At 38.3% G+C, this 21,517-nt stretch overlaps 1 protein-coding gene across 4 annotated transcripts in view; it reads right to left on the bottom strand.

Moving 5' to 3' along the window:
• The window catches only part of MARK1 (microtubule affinity regulating kinase 1), an 86,352-nt gene that overhangs the window by 16,040 nt on the left and 48,795 nt on the right, over positions 1-21,517 (bottom strand). For 2 of the 4 annotated variants that reach the window (XM_033099738.1, XM_033099739.1), the window contains exons 7-13: positions 18,283-18,339; positions 14,695-14,931; positions 14,487-14,606; positions 5,102-5,201; positions 3,903-4,015; positions 1,197-1,350; positions 692-888 (exon numbers count right to left, since the gene is read on the bottom strand). In XM_033099738.1, coding sequence (XP_032955629.1) covers positions 692-888; positions 1,197-1,350; positions 3,903-4,015; positions 5,102-5,201; positions 14,487-14,606; positions 14,695-14,931; positions 18,283-18,339 — 978 coding nt within the window. Of the gene's footprint in view, positions 1-691; positions 889-1,196; positions 1,351-3,902; positions 4,016-5,101; positions 5,202-14,486; positions 14,607-14,694; positions 14,932-18,282; positions 18,340-21,517 lie in introns of those variants that run through there. The other 2 variants (XM_033099740.1, XM_033099741.1) reach the window with 2 other exon arrangements.

Below are 21,517 nucleotides of genomic sequence, written 5' to 3'. Positions count from 1 at the left end.
CTTGTAAACATTCTGCATTTTGTTTTGGTTCTATACATTCCAGTTTCATGAGTCCAAGAGTAGGTTTTTCCTTCTGGCCTCTCTTTGCTTTTCTGAGTCCTTTTAATGGAGTTTTCTTTCTTCCTTTATGCTTTATTATTTCTTCCAATATTTCTTACGCTCATTTTTCTCCCTTTCCTTTCTAAACTCCTCTTATCTACATGTCACCAATTCTGTTTTCTTTTATATTTTCTATCCCTTTCTTCTTTCCTGCTACCTTACAGGAGAACGTCTCAATCTCTCTTCTAGCTCCCATTATATAATTTTTTTTTTTTGGTTGCTGTTTTAAGTGAATAATGTGAGTTAATTTTATAAAGTAAGTAGTAACAGTCTGCCTTCATCAGACAGCTTATTTGTAAATGTAAAATTAAATGCACCAATATAAGTAATTATTACAAACAGGAAAAATGAGGCAGTCAAGTTTAATGTATGATTCTGTGGTGAGATTAAGTGTGATGTAAAGAATTCTTAGTTTATTTTTTTGTTCTTAAATTGCATTGATGAGAAGCTTGGCCCCTTTTGCATGTTCTTTAAATGTATGAGTCACTTTAAAATTTTGAAACTTTTCTTTAAAAAGATAAAGATTTTTAAAAAAAAATTTCTCACAACAAATACCCACCCCAAATTGCAGTAGACCAGAATATTTACTCACACTTGGGATAGTTGAAGACTTTTTCCTTTCTGGCCCTACAAGAGGGCTGGCAGTCATCTCGCTTTTTGAGCCAACTGTTGTGCTGCCAAGTTTCCGAGCTGTGACATCTTTGTCCCACTCCTCTTTCTGTTCACTTTCCACGCTGTTAGCCTGAGGCCTTTTCGTATACGATACGGCAGGGGGAATGGATGGGCCAGCTATGATAATAATGAAAAAAGCACAATTAACTACAAAAAAAGTGACATAGTTTCTCCTTACAAGCAAAAACTTTACTAAAAAAATCTCTTTACTTGCATATGGTACACGCTGAAGGAAGATTAAACTGTTTAATCACACAAATTAGGTCAGTCCCTGTAAAAGGGATTATAGTTATCATTCAGCAATAGGAATCTGTGGTAACTGGCATGACACAAGCACATAAAGATGTGAATGGATAACGCTTAAAAAAAAACACAAGTGTGGGCAGACTCGGTCCGTCTTTTCACTTATTTGACTTTTCCCCCACCATGATCACTAAAACGCCGCTGCTTCTGATTTGCTGAGATGCTTCGCTGGACCTTCAGGTGAGCAGGGGACTGGAGAGTGCTGTTGTTTAAGTCACTACTGGGCCGTGACCTCTGACTCAAGTTTCCGCTGGATAATGACTCACCGCCTTCAAACTGTAAGAAGAAGAAAGACAACCGGGATTTGAAACTCGAAAATGTTTATGCAAACAATATGCACTCTTGATTTTCTAACCTATTCTAAGCCGTACAAGGAATAATCAGAACTTAAAAAAAGTTTAGATACAGAACTGCAAGCTGGCAAACAGGATGGGAAGGAACAGGACAACGTACATCGGTGAGCACGTGTGACCTTCTGTTACCTTGTCCACATGCTCTGCAGCCTTGGTTTCGTCAAAACACCAAAGAACTGGTACAATTATTGAATGATTTGTCCCCGGCACTGTGCTAAGCTCTTTCTACAAATTACTTATTTAGTCATTATAGAAGCCTATGCTTTATTAACCTGCATTTACTAGATGGAAAAACTAAGGAGTCATGGGACATCTCTGGATTCAAACTCAAGATAAAACCTAAAATTTTAACTTTAGACACACACGTATGTGCACATATTTTTTGTATTGTTTTGTGTCCTCCACCATATTTACAGAAAGATATTTGGTTTATTGGCTCTGATCGAGAAACTGCACCGACTTAGAACTAAGCAGGGTACATTGGGGATGGGTACACCATCATTCCGTCTGTGACATAAAAGATGTTTGCTGCCCGCAAACTTTTGACTGAATCACTGGCATCCCAATGGGAAACCCAAATTCGTATGTAAAGATGTTAATGACAAATCGCAGAATAATACGGATGTTGAAAATTATAATAGACAATAGCTAACACAGAGCACATAGGAACTATTCCAAGGACTTTAGAAGTATTAATTCATTCAACCCTCAGTGACCCTAAGAGGTAGATACTATTATTCTCCTCATTTTATAGACCAGGAGGCACAGAGAAATGAAGGAAATTGCCTAAGTCACATAGTTAGTGGCTGGCTGGGGTTGCGGAGGGCGGGAGAGGGGATCGAAATCTACTGAACGTGGCTCCAAAGTTCAGGCTCTTACTACTTACAGTAGCCTCCTTAGTTTATATTCAGGATGGTTCAAACTTCATTTTAATTCATGCAGGGGCTGGATAATATACTTGTAAAATCAGTGCTTCCTTTATATTTAAATTAATAGGAAAACTAAAGATCTCAGGAGTGAAACCCAGAATCTAAGTAGAAACACTTCAAAGACTTGAGCGAGAACTGTTTGTACAATTTCCCACTTCTTATAATTCTCTTGACTTGGCTTCTCTGATGCCACTTCTCCAGTGGGTCGCCTCTCCTCCGCTATAATAAGAGCACCTGCTAGTAGGGTGGTTGAGGGAACTAAATGAGTTAATACTCGTGAAGTCCTTAGAACAGTTCCTGGCACGTTACTGTGTGCTCCTTTGATGGTAACTCCCAAATCTACCAATGTTATTCAAATCACTCCCTCAAGTCCTAGCCCTTTATATCCAAATGTCTACCAGACCACTCCATCCAATAGCAATCTCAAATTCAATCACCCCAACCTGAACAAACTTCCTATTTTACCCCTGAAATCCACTCTTTTCCTGTCTTAGCAGTGGACCTTACAAAACCAGCCACCTAAGCTAGAAATCTGAGGGTCTCTTACCCTCATTTCCGACAGGGGTCCAAGCACTGTTAATTCTGCCTCTAACAAGCCTTAACCTGTTGTGGATGGCCATCCTTCTCTGAGCTCCCAGACCGCCCTGTCCCCTCCCCCAGTCACACACATACCACACTGCTCCACACTGCTCACTGCTTATCTTCCCACTAGACCCAGGGCTCCTAAGAAAGCAGATGCTTTCTCATCTTTCTATTCATAGCACCAAGCATAGCTTCTGGTCCCGAGTGGGTTCAACAAATGTCAGCTGAATGTACTGCTTCACTAAGAGTTACTATCTAATTATAAATAATTTCAGCGTATTCTATAAAATGCTTCCCACAGATGTCAAATTTTCAACAAGTTGTCAGTGCTCTGGGCTCTGTTCTTGACTCTCAATTTATACCTTTGTATTTGCTGTCCCAAAGGATCATTAGCTTTTATGGTTCAATCACCATTTGCATCTAGTTATTTCCTGAATCGATCTCCTTATTACAGATTTGTCCTGGCCTTGAGAATTCCCCACTGACCGTATCAAAGCCACTAGACACTGTATAAGGTAAAATATCACCAATCTCTTCCTGGCTTCCCACCTCTATAAATCACTTAAGACATACACTTTCTTGTAAATGCTGTCACTTCGTATTGTTTTGGACACTGTCTTTCCTGCCTACCCAGAATAACCGAATTTCCTTGGGCAGCACTGCTACATTAGGATACACAACCCCGGGGGATGCCATCCTCAAAGACTAGACTGGATGGCACCCTCTTAGAGCTAAGGCACTACTGTAGCACAGCTCTTTCATGACAGACCCTCTTCTAGTGCTCGGAAATGAAGTCCGTTCACAACTTAGCATCCAGAGCTTTGAATTCTAGTACGTGAGAATGTTTGGGTCTTTATATTGTTTTTGCTTCCATGTAGAATACGTTTGCTAACATTGCCTCTTGCACTTAGCAGTCACTAGCATAAGAAATGATTTACATTCATCTGAAAAGGTGAACACTTACTTCAGGTGGTTTTCTACCTAGAAGAATATAAGTAGCCATAACTTCATCGTATTTCTGATTTATTAAGGCGTCATTTATCTCATCTCGTGCAAAACCCATGGTGACCATGACGTCTAGAAATAAAAAATAATAAATAAAATGCAAATTTTCTGAAAATGGGTTTATTTTAGTAAACAAACCAACAAAAATGGGCAAGTTTGCCAACGTTAGATATGAAAACTAAGTTCTTAAGTTTTAAAGTGTATCTAATTATATAACTTCTGGATTATCAACATACCATAATATACCTTATATTCAGATACTGTACATTCACAATTTTTCATACAGAAAGTTCATACGTTATATATTCATGGACTCACTCCATTTCTCATTGCCTAGCACACTCCTGAGCTGAGTTCCTATGTGCAGCCAGAGACACAACATCTGTCTCTGTGTGACACACACAAAATCCCTTCTCTTTCCCTCTCTCTCTCTGTCTGTCTGTCTCTCCACACACCCTCAGCCACTCGTAGAGTGGGTTCTCTCATCTCAACCATCTCTGCTTTCTGATCTGAAGGCAGCTTGGTTCTTCCCTGGAAGGCTTGAAGGCCACAGTTGTTCCGATCAGATTCCTAACACCCTAGAATGCTGCTCCCTCTGCCCTTCAGCCTGGTAGGAGCAGAGTTGAGATGGCTCAGTTGTGAGTTTCTGATGGCTTTGGGAATGAAGAGGGACATGTGAAGAGAACAGGTGGGAAGCAGAGCACTGGATGGGCCTGGGAGGATGGGCCCTGCTGAGAAACAGAAAGTGGAAAACAGAAAGAGAGAGCTAATGCGTTCCTCTCTATCAACTCAGGGCCTCTCCATTTCTGGTTAAAATACATGCTATTTCACTGGAGATCATCCGTCTAATCAGTGTGGATACCTAAATCAGTCATTGCCCTGTTACAAATTGCTGAAAGGAAAGAATGAGTTCTATCTACATAATTTAAATTTTTAGGCCACTGTTGTCAACAGTTGAATTAGATAAGAATATATAATACATGAGAACAAACAAAGGAATTTGAAATTTGTAATGTTCAGTGTATATTCGGGGAAAGAAAAGATGAGAATGCAAGTGTTTTTCAATTGTTTCCTATGTATGCTTTGAAACTCTACTTTGGCAGAATAAAGGACTTCTATACCTAGGGGCAGTACCTCTCACAATGTTTAAATACTTACCTATTCTTTTCGTGTCATTGAAATCTGGCTCAGGCTCAGTATATGGCTTTAGTTCTTCTTCTTCATGACCAACATTCATCCACCGATCTTTCATTATTTGCTAGGAAATAAATTCTACATTACGTTCGGCCTACCAGAACATTCAACCACTTAAGTGAGCTCTATTTTAGTAAATGTGACATTTATTGGTTCACTCATCAAGAATCACGTGACGTTTTCAAACTAAAGTTACTGTTTCCAGTTTGATTAGCAAGCCAATAAGAGGTGCAGGACTTTGGGACACACTTACATATCCTATGACAATAATGACTATTGTCTCACACACTCACCAAACCTATTGATTCAAAATAGCCAGGTGTCCATGTTCCTCTAAAGGGACTATTTTCACACTTGAAAGTTTTAATGTGAGAACCTACTGATTTTAACCTCCGCTTCGTGTTTTTACATTTAAGGTTAATGAAGAAATTATCATTTTTTCCCGGGTCTTCCACCAAAAATACACCTGCATTTTAAAACCATGACTTACTAAAACGTTAGAAGAGATCATGGAGAATGAAAATCAGGATTAGTCAGGAAAGGTAGTTCAGAGAATATGGGATGAGAGAGTGACCAACATTTAAGTCTGGAGTCAGGAATTGGTAAGAATCGGAGTGAAACGGGTCGGTATGAATTACCAGAGTCCAATGTCAGCTGAGGCTGTGAAACAGCTGCCAGTGCTGGGCTGTTAAAAGGCAACCGAGTGGGGGCACCTATGGCACGAGGGAAAGAGTTGCCAACCGTACATCAGATAGAAGATTAATATCCAGAATGCATAAAGCACTCCTACAACCCAATAACAACAAAAGCTGCCTGATTTAAAAATGGGCAAGGGACTTGAATAGCTATTTCTTCAAAGAATATACACAAATAGCCAACAAGCCCATGGAAAGATGCTCAATGTCACTGATCACCAAGGAAATCAAAACCACAGTGAGATACCACTTCACATCTGTTACGATGGCCACATTGAAAAACATGAAAATAACAAGTGTTGGCGAGGATGTAGAGAAACTGGAACCCTTGTGCACTATTGGTGGGAATGTAAAATGGTGTCGCTGCTGTGGAGAACAGTATGCAGGTTACTCCAAAAATTAAAAATACAACTACCATGTGACCCAGCAATCTCTCTTCTGGGTATTTATCCCAAAGAATTGAAAACAGGATTTTGAAGAGATATCTGTGCCCCATGGTCACTGCAGAATTATTGACAAGCTCCAAGACATGGAAGCACCCGGATGTCCATCGGCAGATGAATGGATGAGAAAGACGTGCTGTATGTATACGTACAATGGAATATTATACAGCCGTAACTTATGTCTTATAATCGCTTTGAGCAATGGTAATTTAAGTACATTAGCCAACTAATTTAAGTAAAAGTAGACCCACTACAAATTTAAACAATAAGAACGCTGCTGCTAAGTCTTGAGTGATTATTCATCAATAAAGAGAAAGTGCTGAGGAAGGTCCACAGCAGAAGAAAAAAAACAAAGGACAAAGCAGAGCTGCAAATTCCCACCACATGAGTTTCCAGAATTGGAAGGTTCTTCCTGCCCTTCATCTCCCTCTTCTCACACAGGACGCCTGGCAGAAGCCTAGACAACAGTCAGGCGCCAACATCTGCAGAAGCAAAATTTTGTTGTTGGCAGAATTTCCTGGTTGGAAGGTAAATAAAAATCTTCAAAGCATAGAAATGTACTCCATAAGGACAGCTACACAGCACCTATAATCCCTGCTGTACTTGTCAAGCTTTAATCTAGCCCATCTGCTCCTTGAACCTTAATTTACCTCCTTCCACACCTGGACTGCACAAATGCTGCAACCAAGGGAGGCGTATGGAGAGGGCAGCTCAGGTGCTTAAAAACGAAAGCCTTTACATATGTTTAAAATAAATGTGTAACAAATCCCAGCTCTCCACACACATACATCAGTGCCAACAAAGGAATCTGGTTTTTTACCAACACGTTACTTTTTCATGGGAGCTCGTTGGATGTTTGTTGTTATTATGATGAATGAGATGGCGCAAACAAGAAAACTAACAAACATAAGCTAGACATAAATACGTCTGGTTTTTCAAATTAAGTCCTTAGTGATGTTCTCAAATTTAAGATTACAAATCTAAGAGCTTGAAGATAATAACTAAGAGAATGAGATTTCCAAATAGTAGAATCCTAAGTGAAAGTTGATTCTGGAAGAGTCATTAAGAGTTCATCACGCAACAAAGATTTGGGAGGGAGGCAAAAACATCGCTGAGGACCCAGGTAGAGGCAACGGCAGGTGTGGAGGCCACGGGCAAACCACAGCAGCCCACGTGTGGGGGGTTCAGTCTGACTAGACAGCAGAGTATGACACACGCTGTGGAGCAAGACTCGGGTGGAAAAGCAATAGGGACCAAATCCTGAAGGTTTCTTTCAATCATGCAAGGGCTATCTTGGAAGAGTGTGATTTTGAAAAGCCTCCCTGGCCAGTGGGTGGAGAGTGGATTGAGGGGCTCGAGGCACAGAACCAGCTAAGAGGCATTATTAGCTGGAAGCCAGAAGAGAGATGATGCCAGTCTGAATTAAAGGTAGGCAGTGGCAACAGAAACAAAAGAAATTGTCACTATATGGCTGGTAAACACCAACAAAACTTCATGATTGGATACGGGGGGGGGGGGGGGGGGGGGGGGGAGGTGAAAGAGCTCAGAGAAATGGATGATCCAGGTTTCTGGATTCGACAACTGAGTAGAGGCTGCTAGCATTTCCTGAGAAACGAAATTCAGGAAGAGAAGTAGCCTGGATGGGGGAAGATGGAGCTCAGTTTCAGACAAGGGGCGTTTGAGGCGCTATGGGAGGGTCAGACAGCCATTTCTGTAAACACTTCTGAAGCTCAAGAGAAATCTGGGCTAGGGATGGAGACTTAGGAATCAGCCGGCAAATGATGACAGAAGCTGAGGGAGTTGTGGGATTCTCCAAGAGGAATGAATAAAGAATGAAGAGAAAAGGGCTCAGGGGAGAGCCTCAAGGAACACCAGCATTGAAGGATTAGAAATAAAAGTAACCCAAAAAGTAAAGGGAGGCGAAAAATCTGCACAGAGTGACACTGACGGTGGCAAGGCAAGAGTTTTTCAAAGAGGAGACAGTGGTGACCTGTCCGTCAAATAAGGTGATAACTAAAAAAGTAACCTATTGTGTTTAGCAGCCAAGGACAGGTGACTCCACTGAGGGCAGTTTCAGTGGAGTTGGGAGCCAGAAGGCAATGCTTGGAGGCAAGTGGATAGGCAAAGAACTGGTGACTACGTGGAGATGCCTTTTAAAATGTCTGGCCAGAAAGGGAGGCACGAGAAGGCAATACTGGACGAGGACAGTGAGGTTGAAGACGCCTGGTTTTCAACGGGAGATATTTCAGCATGTGTGAAGGTGGAGGGAAAGAAGTCAGTAGAGGGGAGGTTGGGATGGCACAGGAGAGAAAGCTTTACTGAAGGAGTGAGGTACCCAGCACAGGAAGGAATGGGTGGGTCCTGGACGAGAGAAAAGTCCCCTCTCCACTGTGACAAGGGACCCAAGGAGATGAGGGGAGGGGATGTCCAGACAACCATGTTCAGAGTATGGTAGCAGGAGATGAAGAGTTCATGACTCCTGGTTTGGATTTCTTAGTGGCGAAAAGGACAAGGGTCTCTGTCTGGAATGTTTCCCCATATTTTTTCCATCTAAGTTCCTTTTTACCTTACAAGGGCCACACCAACTCTGGCCCCTTCTGCTACTATTCTCTCTCATGGCACTCTGATCTTTATCTACAATGAATGCAACACGTCATGAGGTAAATATTTTGGGTTTACCTGTTAATTATCTATCTTCGCTATTAGACCATAAACCCAAACAAAGAATGACCTAGGTCTGATTTGTTCCATCGTGCATATCCACTACTTAAGTGCTCGATATATATTTATAGACTCAGTGAATAAAACCTCGTGTCTGCATTACTCATCTGTCCTTCCTCTGTGTCCCCTGGAACTGTTTGTGTCCTACTGTCACTATTATTACATTCTCCCTTTTATTCCAGTTAGTCGTGCACGGCTCTATCTCCCTCACTGTATTTAAGGACCTTGAGGATAAAAAGTGTGCTTTGTACCATCTTCCTCAGCACAATTGCTTGTTGTTGCTTTTGAACCAGGTAGTATTTTAAAATAAGGCTTGAGTAAAATAAAATACAGAGAAGAGACTGACAAGAAGACAGCTTAGGAGGCTGGTAAAATGTCCAGGAGACAGACAACAAAGGACTGAACTGGACATGGGGAAACAGAAGGAAGAAAACCTGCAGAGGTGACAAAATTCATTCTGGGGAGGGAGGAAAGGATGAAATCTGGGAGGGTTCTGAGGATTTCACCTCAGGGACCTGGCAGACTAGAGTAACCATGAATTAAGTAAGAAATACAGGAGCAATAATTGCCGATTAGCTGGAAGTTAAGCAATTAAAAGCACACTTAAGATAATCCAAAACTCCTAATGTTTCTAAGTAAGACTGTTTATTTGGTGCTCATCTCAAAATCACTATGTATTTGTCCACTTCACGGGAAAAATATATATGTGGACCAAACCCTCACGTGGTTTGTCTTTTATATGGGATATAAGATTCACTCATGAAACCTGAAAATATTTGAATACACGGTAGAATTAACTACTGAAAATGGAGCTATTAGCAGTGAGTTTTACTAAAGACCAAAAAGAACAACTTGCGGTGTGGAATGGAGCCTTCAGGAAGGAACCCCACGGAGGTAGGACTTGAACAGACTCGTGAACTGTAAGCAGTTTGTGGGTTGGTGCAAAAGTCAAGGCAGAGGGATGTGACGGGGAACAGGGAGGATGTGCTCCACGCTGACTTGGAACCAACGCAATGGAAGAGTGGGAGATACCGTTGTCGTCAGATAATGGGCGCACGCGTGATCTGACAGGCCGTGGAGAAGTGCTGTATTTCATCAACAAGGACAAGCAGCGACATTTTAGAAACAGCCCTGGGAAAGGAACAATCTGAGGACACACAGAAGGAGCCCTGACTCTGCTAGTCCTCACACAAAATGAGGTCTGAGGCAAGGCTGATTCAGGGAAAGTGGAAAATCACAGTGATACTGAAAGGCTACCGGGTACAAGTAGAGAAAAACACAGCTTTGCTTTCCTTTCTTACTATTTTCGTCATTGGGGATCTCCAAGAGTCCACTTAGCAAAGTTGGTCTCTCAAAAACAGCTGTATGTCAAAGTAAAATAAAGTTAATCTGAGAAAAATTTTCCTTCGATGAAAAGAATGGAAGGTAAAGGTGGGAAGAAAGAGCTGCTTAAGGGAACACGTAGGGGAGTTAATTCTATTAACTCTGAATTCAAAGGTCTTTTCCTTTGAATTTAGAATAAGGCACAGAAAGCAACACAAATATGGATAAATGAAAGAGAAGAGGCAGGTGAAAGTACCCGTCCCTTAGCTGTGTGAACCTCATGCTGATACCCAATTCTTTGATGAGAACCCCAGAGTTCATTAAACGCCCAGGAGAAATGTCCGCAGCAAACAGAGGTGCTGTGTGACCGCACAGTGTTCAGGGAACCCTAGCTGGGTGCTTTCAAGCAGGGTATAAATCACCGGGCCAAAAACTGCACTAGGCCAGTAAAATGAATCCATTTCTGATTTCTTTTAGGTATCTCAAAACAAGAAGCAAGAGGTCAAACAAGATTCCAAACTTAACAAAAGAAAGTTTACTCTAGCATCACTCCAGCCAATGAACACAAATGACTACTTGCTGAGAAATTCTAACAAAATAATTGATTCAAATGGACTATAAGGAATTAAACAAATTAACAATGGAAATACACACCCTACATTTAGGTGCACTTAAAAACATTATGGACTATAGGATGGCCAGATGGAAATAGTTTTTCTTAAACGGTTTCAACCTTTGTAAAGTACACCATACGCTTCTGAGTTTGTACTTAGAAATCTTTCATTTTTAAATAAAAGGTTATTATTAAGTATTTTTTTTTGCTTTACTGTCACTCGTAGTGGCTGGACTTCAACAAGATATTTAACAGTATCTTAGCAGCAGCTGAAAAGTAAAAATAAATACTTTTTGAAGAGGACCAAAGATGACAGAGAAAGGTCAATAAGAAGGAGCTTTGCTTTAGCTCAAATTTTGCATTATTTTAAAAGGTAACACTGTCCATCCTGGTTAAGGACTGGAAAAATGAAAGAAGATATACGTAGAGGGGATAGGAGAAAAGTTTTTGAGTTTCCTTCTAATAAAAAAAAATCTACACATACCAATAGTCCAATAAATAAATAGGAAAAAAATATTAGTTTCATTATTAGTGCAATTAGGAAGAGCATTTACAGTATATAGGTATTTATATAGGTATACAGACTGAAAAAATTATAAAACTGCTTAGATACAGAAATAACTCTACATCAAGCAAGCTGAATGTGAAATTAATCTCATTAGTTTTTATGGGAAGATAAATAAGGTAGTTTATTGATAAGGCTTTAAGAAATACTTTAATAAAGTATGCAGTCATATCTGAGAAACAACAGGAAGATGTTAAATAAGTGAAATAAGTTTAGTAAAACAATAAATAGCCATACAAGTTTCTCTAAATCGATTTCAATATTAACAAATTACATAGTGAAGAAAGACTAGTATTTTATTCTATTCAATAACTCATGATACTCAAGTAACACCTGAAAAAAATAAAGTTCCATTTTTTTAAATATGAGAATTACCAGCAAATACTTCATATGAACATGCACAGAGGTGATACAAATGTACAAGGCTGATTAACCAGCCCCCTTTGGACAAGCAGTTAAGGGGCACAGAGAGCGTGTACGTTAAGAAGTACGGTTAACCTATTCATTAAAAATATCGAGCATTATCTCTAGTGCAATAAATACAAATTAGAGAAATTACGGCAAACTATATACTTTTATATTTGACTACTATTTTTATCATATTTGACTATCATAAAGGTATCCAATACTAGAAATTATTAGATCCAATACTGAATCAAGCTGTGGAGAATGCTTTACTTTCAAAGGCCTTGGGTCACACACGACCTTCTGGCAATGATGCACAAGGACCTATCAGACTGTTTGTACCCTCTGACCCAGTCATGACGTTCTGGAGAATTTGTCTAACCACATATCCCAAAGGGAAAAAAGTATATCACATTATTTATTGCAAAAACAATGAAAACAACTTAAATGTACAATAAGTAGACATGACCCAAGGACGACAATCTTGCTATTGGTAAGGAAGGCACTCACTCATACAACAAAGCAAAAAGTACACACTAAAACTTTTATGTTAAAAAAATAAACGACTTACTGGAGGAAAAAATGACACGGAAACACTACTGTATGAAATTTTATGTTTATACATTAACGATCGGTGTTTAGAAAACAGCTATTTTTTTAATAGTTCATGAATTTTTTTTGTTGTAAAACTGATAATAAAGTTGGTATGAAAAATAAAAGTGAAGACTAATGTAAATTTCAACATATTTCAAGGGCAATGTCTTAAGTGCTAGAGTAAGAAATCTTTCTTCTTTTTTTTTTTAATGGTATCAGGTTCCTCTGGAAAGTCATTTCTGGGAACTATGAAGCAGACCAGCCTTTGTATGGTAATATCTGCAATATTATGATAATATTTCCAATGCAGACTCATGGTTCCACGGCTGAAAAACTTAGTTTTGATAAGCTGGAACAGGGGGTTCCAAACTATATTCAAATATATCAAGTTGAGCTTCTGATGACCAAATGTTTTCATAATAACCATTTGGCTTTTAAATTCAGCTCGGAATTCTAATACTTTAATCATTCAAATTTTAATGCTCAGGATGAAAGACTTAAATATTTGGCTACTGTCAATGAATCATCCTTAAGACACTAAGTACATCTTATCCCCTGTCCGTAGAGATTTGTAACATCCTATACAATAATTTTTGTATGGTCTTTTTGCTCTGCTTATTAGCTGAGTTGATGCCTCAACTCTGGACATTTTATTAAGTGACATTCAGGTAAACCAGGCTCCTATGATAAAAGTGAGTCATAAAGCAGGATTAAACTTTAAAACTGATATGAGAGTCAACAATTTTAACTTCACAGAAGTTTCTATGAATAATGGTTGAAAGTAAGTTTAGAAAAGCAATAATGTGAAAGTCGACTTCTCTATTGCACAGGTTTCTCTTTTAAAACATTATTAACATATCCTTTGCCACCCCAGAGGAAAAAGAAAAATACAAAAATCATAGGAAGGAACTAATCACATTTAAACAAATAATTCAGTAAAAAATATCTGATAATTGATTCAGTGATATAAAGCATTTAAAATAATTTCCCAATGGAAGTCACCATCCCTTAACTTCCATCAAAACATACTTTTCGTGAAAAATACTTGTGGAAATAAAATGACAAAGCCCAAACTAACCTGAGAGCTCTGTACACAGGGATGGTTCACTATAGGGCGGCCTCCTAACCAGCATGGAGTCCGTGCCAGAAAGCCTCATTGCTACACTAAAAAAGTACAGTTTAAATGAGGTTAATGCTCTGAAGTTTTCTATCCTATCTATTCAGGCAAATAAATGAAGACAAAAAAGTACCAGTGAACAATACACGCTGAATCTCTGAAATTACCTTAGTACAGGCTAAAATATCACTTGTCAAAAAGAGACAGGCAAAAATAAGTGGTACTCATTGCAGTATCAGGATGTTATTCTGCTGTAATATACTTTGCACATTTATAATAGTGTCTATTATTAAAAATAACCTCACATATGGAACGTAAGGAAGCAACACAACAGTGTGTTAAATGAAATACCTGCTTCCAATATGTTCAACATTTTTAAATATTCTAAGTTTTCTGTACTGATGTTGAGAGATTTCTATTGATTTTCTGTTTTTACATCAGATACGAACTTCAGATACAGACATGAAGTACTTATTGGATTAGAATTTTCATTGTCTTCTTTATCTTTGAAATATTTGTACTTCCTAAATTCAAGGTTTCTGTATTGGATCAAGCAATTCTGCCAGAGGCTAGTTTTCCTCCTTCACTAACTAAAAGTCAACTTTATCCCTATTTTTATGTTGTTTGAATTTCATACTTCACTCACTTCAGGACAAAGAAGAAACAGCAGTATTTAGAGGAACTTTTCTGTGAGAACTTTTTGAGTAGTGAAAGAATCATGTTACTTTTCTTTAGCTGTAAACACAGACAAATTGGATGATTTGGCAATTTCCCTAAAAACACACAAGGGGGAAAAAATAGTAAAAATGCTCTTCTGTTCCTGGAATATTTTAATTGTGAAACTTTAAACCTGGAGAACAGGACACTACTTACTTCCAAGCTGCCTCTCTTAATCGGATTCAGCACTAATAATTTCTTCAGCAGATTTTCACAGTCGGTGGACATATAGAAGGGAATACGATACTTCCCTCGTAGGACTCGCTCCCGCAGTTCCTTAGAAAAGCAAAAGAAAGCACGAATAACTGGCTTTCAAAATGATTGTGCTTGAGGATAAATCATGAGTATCAAATGTAGCTGATACCTTTAAATTCTGGCCATCGAACGGCAGGGAGCCACTGACTAACGTGTACAGAATGACGCCCAGACTCCACACGTCCACTTCGGGCCCATCGTACTTCTTTCCTTGGAAAAGCTCAGGAGCAGCGTAGGGGGGGCTTCCACAAAATGTGTCCAATTTGTTCCCGACTGTAAATTCATTACTAAAACCAAAGTCAGCAATTTTAATATTCATATCAGCATCAAGGAGAAGGTTTTCAGCCTAAGAGGAAAATCATAAAAAGGACAATGTAAAGAACCTACATACCGGAAAATATTCATTATAATTGTTTCAGATCCCAAACATGTATTTCTTGCCCCTCATTTTTAAAGGTAATACCAAGTTTAGAGGGCCAGCACGGTACTTCAGCGCACACCCATTCGGAATTACATCTACAGAAGATTAAATGTTAACACTGTCAAAACTCTCATTTAGATGCATAGCTGCAACTGTTTAAGAAAAGTTATTTAAAACTGATTTTGTTCCATAGGTTATTTTAAACTCACGTTTTTCTTCAAGGTAAGAAACATCCTGGAGCTGTATGGGTTTTTTTTAATTTTTATTGGGGAATTTTGGGGAACAGTGTGTTTCTCCAGGGCCCATCAGCTCCAAGTCGTCTTTCACTTTAGTTGTGGAGGGCGCAGCTCACTGGCCCATGTGGGAATCGAACCAGCAACCCTGCTGTTCAGAGCTGGAGCACTAACCAACTGAGTCATCTGACCACTCCCTGAAACTGTATCTTAATATGACCTATTCTGAAGAACAGAAGTCAACATAACACTAATCTGTCTTGGGCTTAAAACTACCAAGTTTACCCAAAGGTGCTCTGTTTATTTTAATAGAGTATCATTGGTGAATGCAAGGCTAATACCTAAAGTAACTGCCAGTCAGGGCTTCTGTGACCCCTGAATTCAATCCTTTGTCCTCTCTTACAGAATGCTTCGTCATGCTCTGTTCTTTCAATAAAACAATACACCGTAATACACACTCCCTTAGATCTTGTCTGCTTTAAGCTTCCTTTTGCTGTTCTAAAACTAGATATTCTTCTGGTGGTATAGTATGGTAGAAAGCAGTGATTCCCACCACCCCCATGTTTTGAAATGCTGGCTTTCCAAAATCCTAAATCAGAATCATTCAAAGAAAAAATTGTTCATGTGCCTTTTGTAAATGCAAGCAATTCAATAAAGCATTTGCTTTTGTACATGTTTTGTTTCAAACTGTTAACAACTGATAGATTAACAAAGTTACAGGTTACTTCGTAGATGTGTTTTATCAGGTTCCAAGAAAGAGTCCAATTGGACTAAGATGAACATCAGAGTTCTCTGTCACTGGACGGTCCAATGGTCATGAGTCAGGCACTCTGCACATCACAGTGTCCCCCCACCCCTTCTTCTTTTCTTTCCTTAAGGTATGCTAGTTTGGGATATTTGTTTTGGAAAATGGAGATATGTCGAGCACCCAAAAATATATAAAAATGTGGTGTGATTTATGACATACTTATGACACCAGCAAATAAATTTGGGAGATTTATATTAAATCATAACATATCCGGACTGCATGACAAAACCAGGTTATTCTGATGTCTCGATGTAAAGGCTTGGTCATTGTAAACTTCCGAGGCCATCTGGGAGCAAGCTGGACTTTTCTTCGTCTCTTTAAAGATGTCTGGATGGACATCAAAGTACCCAGGCTGCCTCAGAAGGGCAGAGTGGGGAGGGGAGGGCTTCTGAGAGCTGGGGGGTTTCTGCTCCTTCCAGGAGCACATGGAAACTCCCTGCACTGAACTGGAGTAAGGACACAGGGTGTTGAACATGATTTTTTGCATATTGTTTTTTTTTCAAATAAGAAAAATGAGGTGATAAACTGGAAGTCAAACACACAGGCAGGAGAATAGTCCTTTCTCTTCCTCTGTGGAAGTGATTTCCTCTTAAAATAGCTGAAGGAGGACAGAACTAGAAAAATCTGGAGAACTAGAAAATCTAAGTTCAGAAAAATGGAGCCAAAATACAGGAGCAGACTTACTGTCTAAAACAGAATTTTCAATAAAACACAAACTAGTGCTAGTAATTAATAGAAACCATCAGAAAAGAAGTAAAAAGAAGAACAGACTCCTAGGCAAGGAACAATTTGGGAGAAAGGAAAAAAAGACAAATGTTTTAGCCCAGAGACTTTCTACCTTTATACTTACGTGTGTGTGTGTGTGTGTGTGTGTGTGTGTGTGTGTGTGTATGAGGAGAGCTTCTGAAATTTCCAGTGTTCAACACAATATTATAAACTTTTTGGATATGATATCAAAAGCTCAGGCAATCAAAGTGAAAATAAACAAGCGGACTTCATCCAACTAAAAAGCTTCTGTACAGCAAAGGAAACCATCAACAAAATAAAAAGGGAACTTATGGATTGGGAGAAGATATTTGCAAACTATGGGTCTGATAAAGGGCTACTATCCAAACTATACAAGGAACTCATACAACTCAATAGCAACAATAAAACAACCCAAGAAGCTGAACAATAACTTCTTATTGTCAACTACAATATATATATAGTTACAAGAAAGTGGAGTACAGCATTAGGAATAGAGACCGTGGAAATGTAATGGCTGTGTGCAATGTCAAAGGGATAGTGGATGAGGAAGGGGGGTTGTCACTGTGTGAGGGATACAAATGATAAATGTCTATTACATTGTTTTGTGCACCTGAAACTAATTTAAAAAAATGTTTAAAAAAAAAAATGGCCAAAGCCATTTTTCCAAAGAGGACATACAAACGGTCAACAGGTACATGAAAAGGTGCTCAAAATCACTAATTATCAGGGAAGGGCAAATCAAAATCATAGTATCACCTACTACCTGTTAGGATGACTATAATCCAAAATATAAAAGTGTTGGTGAGGTTGTAGAGAAAAGGGAGTCCTTGTACACTATTGATGGGAATGTAAATTGGTACAGACACTATGGAAAAGGGTATGGAGGTTCCTCAAAAAACTAAAAATAGAACTACCACATGATCCAGCAATCCCTCTTCTGGATTTATACCCAAGGAAATGAAATCGGTACCTCAATGTGATATGTGTGCTTCCATGTTCATTACCACAAACATTTCTTGGCTATCATACATTTCTTATTCCCAAGTATGCTAGTTTATACTAGTCACACACATTTGATGTTCATAAAAACATTTGAATAATTTCCTTATTACTTTGGGCTTTAATATAAACAATAAGCACTGACGCTTACATCAAACAAACCGGGATATGTGCCCTGACCTTGCTTCTGATTGAAAGAAACCTCAGGCCTTTTTAGTTTGAGACAAAGTCCCACATTTATCAATTAAAATAAGCTTATTCATGGCAAATCAAATCCTCTAGTTTTAATGCTAGATAAATTCCCATTTATCGTTTCTTCATTTTCTCAGTGAGACTATTGCTTTTTACCAAGTTGCTGTCGGGATTAAATAAAAAGTAATTTCCTTGTCTAGTGTTTGACACAATTAGGCAGGCGATCAAAGATAGCTCTAATATTCTAAAATATCTGTTAATAATTAAGAATTTTATGTTATGAAATCAGTGGCTTACCTTAAGATCACGGTGAACAATGCACTTTTGATGGCAATACTGTACAGCAGATACAATCTGAAATAGTGGATAAAAGAGTAAAAATTATTTTATGGTAAAAAAAAATCACAACTTTCTCCAATTATCACCTCCAATTTAGATAAATTACTAAGTTAGATTTTCGAAGTAATATTTAATAATTTCACTGCTCCTTTAGTTCAGGAATCTACATATATTAAATGTGGAAAAGTAGTATTCTCTTGCTAAAATACACTATTTTTTTGTCAGAGTCCATGAAGATTTTTATGCGTTGTTATATTTCTCTGTTTACATGATCAAATGTGTATGATTTATAGTTTTGGTCAAATGGTCTATTTATTCCAGTGTTGGAAGAAGAGCTTTAGCAAATATGAATCAGTATTCCAAGATGGTTCAAGTTCAAAATGCAAAACTCTGTTTTAGGAATTACATCGAATGTGTTCAAGGCATGTTTCTTTAGTGAGGTCAATTTATAATACTAAGCACTTGTCAGTGGGGTATTTAGCAATATCCTATATTTGTCTGTTCATATACAAAGAAATGGGAAAATTCTTGTGCCTTAAAAAGAAACTCACTTATCAAAGAAAAGAAGGGAAAATGAACTTTAATCTTAAACCTGTTACTAATTCAGCTGGGCCAAGTAAGTTACACCTGTAACTAGGTTTTGTATGTCGTCAACCATTACAGAGGGCTCTTTGGCGACAAGGGTTAAACAGGGAGGAAGCGAACAGATTAAGAGCCAAAGGGTACAAATGAGAAATAGGTTATAAACTTAGAGAGTTCTTTACTACATTAAATACAGAAACGGAAAGATTCTGACAGCATTCAAGTAAGAGCTATTTTTTTTACATATAATTCTATCTGATGGAAAGGAAGACGACCATTTCAATGCACAGCAGAACATCCAATTCTGTGGTTTCGGTTAAATGTACACACTGTGCATGTTGAATACTGGTCAGGCATTTACCAATGGAAAGAGAAAAGAGATATTTAAAAGTCTGAAGGTGACATGAAGTATGACCATGGTAATAGGAATATGAGTTAAAAAAAAAACACCTTCCAAGTAGAAGTGAAACTAATAGTTTAGTAGCATAAAATTATTCTAATGTATATAAATGGTTCAAAGACAGAGAAGACATGAATTCAAAACAAAATCAATACACGATGAATAAGATGTCCGTCAATTAAATTTATTTTGATTCAACAGTCAGTTTATTGAGTACCTGCTATGTGCAAGAAAATGTGCTGGTTGTAGGGGAATGCAAAACCTAACACTACATGGACCCTGCCCTTAAGGAGCTCAAAGTTGATCAGGAGGAGAACACAAGTACATAAGTAACTGTAATACGAGGCAGAATCATAGAAGCAGAAGTGCAAAGAAGGAAGGGCATCATAAAAAACAGAGAATCAATTCAGTCAGAAATGCTTCCTGGAGTTGGTGCAATTTGATCTAAGCCATCCCTGAAGGATGGTAATGTTTTGAAACGCAGAGATCTGGAGATAGGGAGGTAGGAGGTGAGGTGGATTGGAAATGTGCTAATGTGGAGGCAACACAAGGTATTTGACAAGTGGGTGGGAAACGGTCATGGTAAACCTTGACAGACTGGCAAGTCTGAATTCTCAGCTAAGAAGGTACGACAGAACCACTCCATGTTTCTGAGCAGAGTGATTGTGAAGAATTATGATCAATATATAGCAGAATCCTACAATGAATATTTGTAGTATTCGTCTTCTTAAATGATATGCTTCAAAATTCTCATATCCAATTTTCATTAAACTATGTTTAATGGCCAATAAACAAATTTATTTATATGTAAATATTAATATCTTATTGAACATAATATATGGGCTATAGATGTTCATATTATAAGGCTATTTTTGTATCATGGATGACAGAAATTTGCTGATAATGACATTCTCTTTGTCTTGATACAGTGAAGAAGGCACGTTATAGATAGTGATTTGGTTACCAAACATGCATTTCGCATTAGACAGAACGACTTCTGTGAAAGCAGTGCTACAAGCACTTCTGAATGAAACCCCCTGGAGCCTTAAGAATGCAAAGATAATTAAAGAGAATGCTCCGTATTAAAAGCATTTATGTTCCCCAAACTCTACGACCTCTGACCTCTAGCAGTCAAACGTGGTGGTTTATAATATAACCAGACTTATGCAGCAGTACCAACCATTCCTGCTCTGGAAGAGAAGTTCTGGTTTCTGACTCACTTCAAGAATCCTCATCCACAAGCCCAGGTTTTACTGTGTTATTCTATGGCCAGCCTCTCCCATCTCAAAACATTCTGTACCTCCATAAACAGGATGTAGGAACTTCCCTATGGTCCTTCTGTTATGCATCTTGAAACCATGATTTACAATCAGCCCTGCACTGCCCCTAAGACCAGACATGTCAGTGTTTTGGTGTGAGGTGCAATTGTTGGGGTTGCTTTGTAGTTACTTATAGGTGAGTCAGGAATTCCCAAGCTTGAAGTTGTAGCCTTGATATTGGAAAAGTTGAGTTAGTTTTGTAGTTTTCTTGCACACCCTCAAATCCTAAGAAATGCAGAGGCATTGCATGTTCAATGGCTGCTGACGTGGTCTTACACTGTCCTAGTATCTAAGAGGAGGTATATATGTAAGACGTATATACGTATATCCTTGCTAATATAGTACATTTCTGCACTGTTAAAAATTTTTAAAATAATTTCAGGGGTGGCCGGTTAGCTCAGCTGGTTAGAGTATGGTGCTGATAACACCAAGGTGGCCGGTTCGATCCCAGCATGGGCCACTGTGAGGTGCGCCCTCCTTAAAATAAATAAATAAATAGTTTAAAAAAGTAATTTCATAAAGTACAGAGCAAATAAAAATAAAAGAAAAGGTACATTTATTAATTCTTTAAGAGTTTTAATTTAACTTATAAAGAAAAATAAGCTCCTCAAAAAAAATTTACAAACAAATATAACCTTTTGTTAAATAACTACAAAATGGTGTGTGTATGATCTGTGTCCCTGGTTTTAAAATAAATGTTAGTTGGTTACCTTTTTTTATTTGGGGGGAACATCGATAGATAGTAAATACATTTAATATTTATAATAAATAATAATTAGACAGAAAATATTTCCCATTGTTTCACATTTTAAATAGCACAACATTTGACACTCAACCTGTACAACATAAAGAACATGAAGCTGATTTTAAAATAATTCCGACTTTATTTTTT

This window comes from Rhinolophus ferrumequinum, chromosome 27 (assembly GCF_004115265.2).
Source record: "Rhinolophus ferrumequinum isolate MPI-CBG mRhiFer1 chromosome 27, mRhiFer1_v1.p, whole genome shotgun sequence".
Taxonomy (NCBI): domain Eukaryota; kingdom Metazoa; phylum Chordata; class Mammalia; order Chiroptera; family Rhinolophidae; genus Rhinolophus; species Rhinolophus ferrumequinum.
The sequence above is the reverse complement of the archived record's forward strand: the minus strand, read 5'-3'. Positions and strand labels throughout refer to the sequence as shown.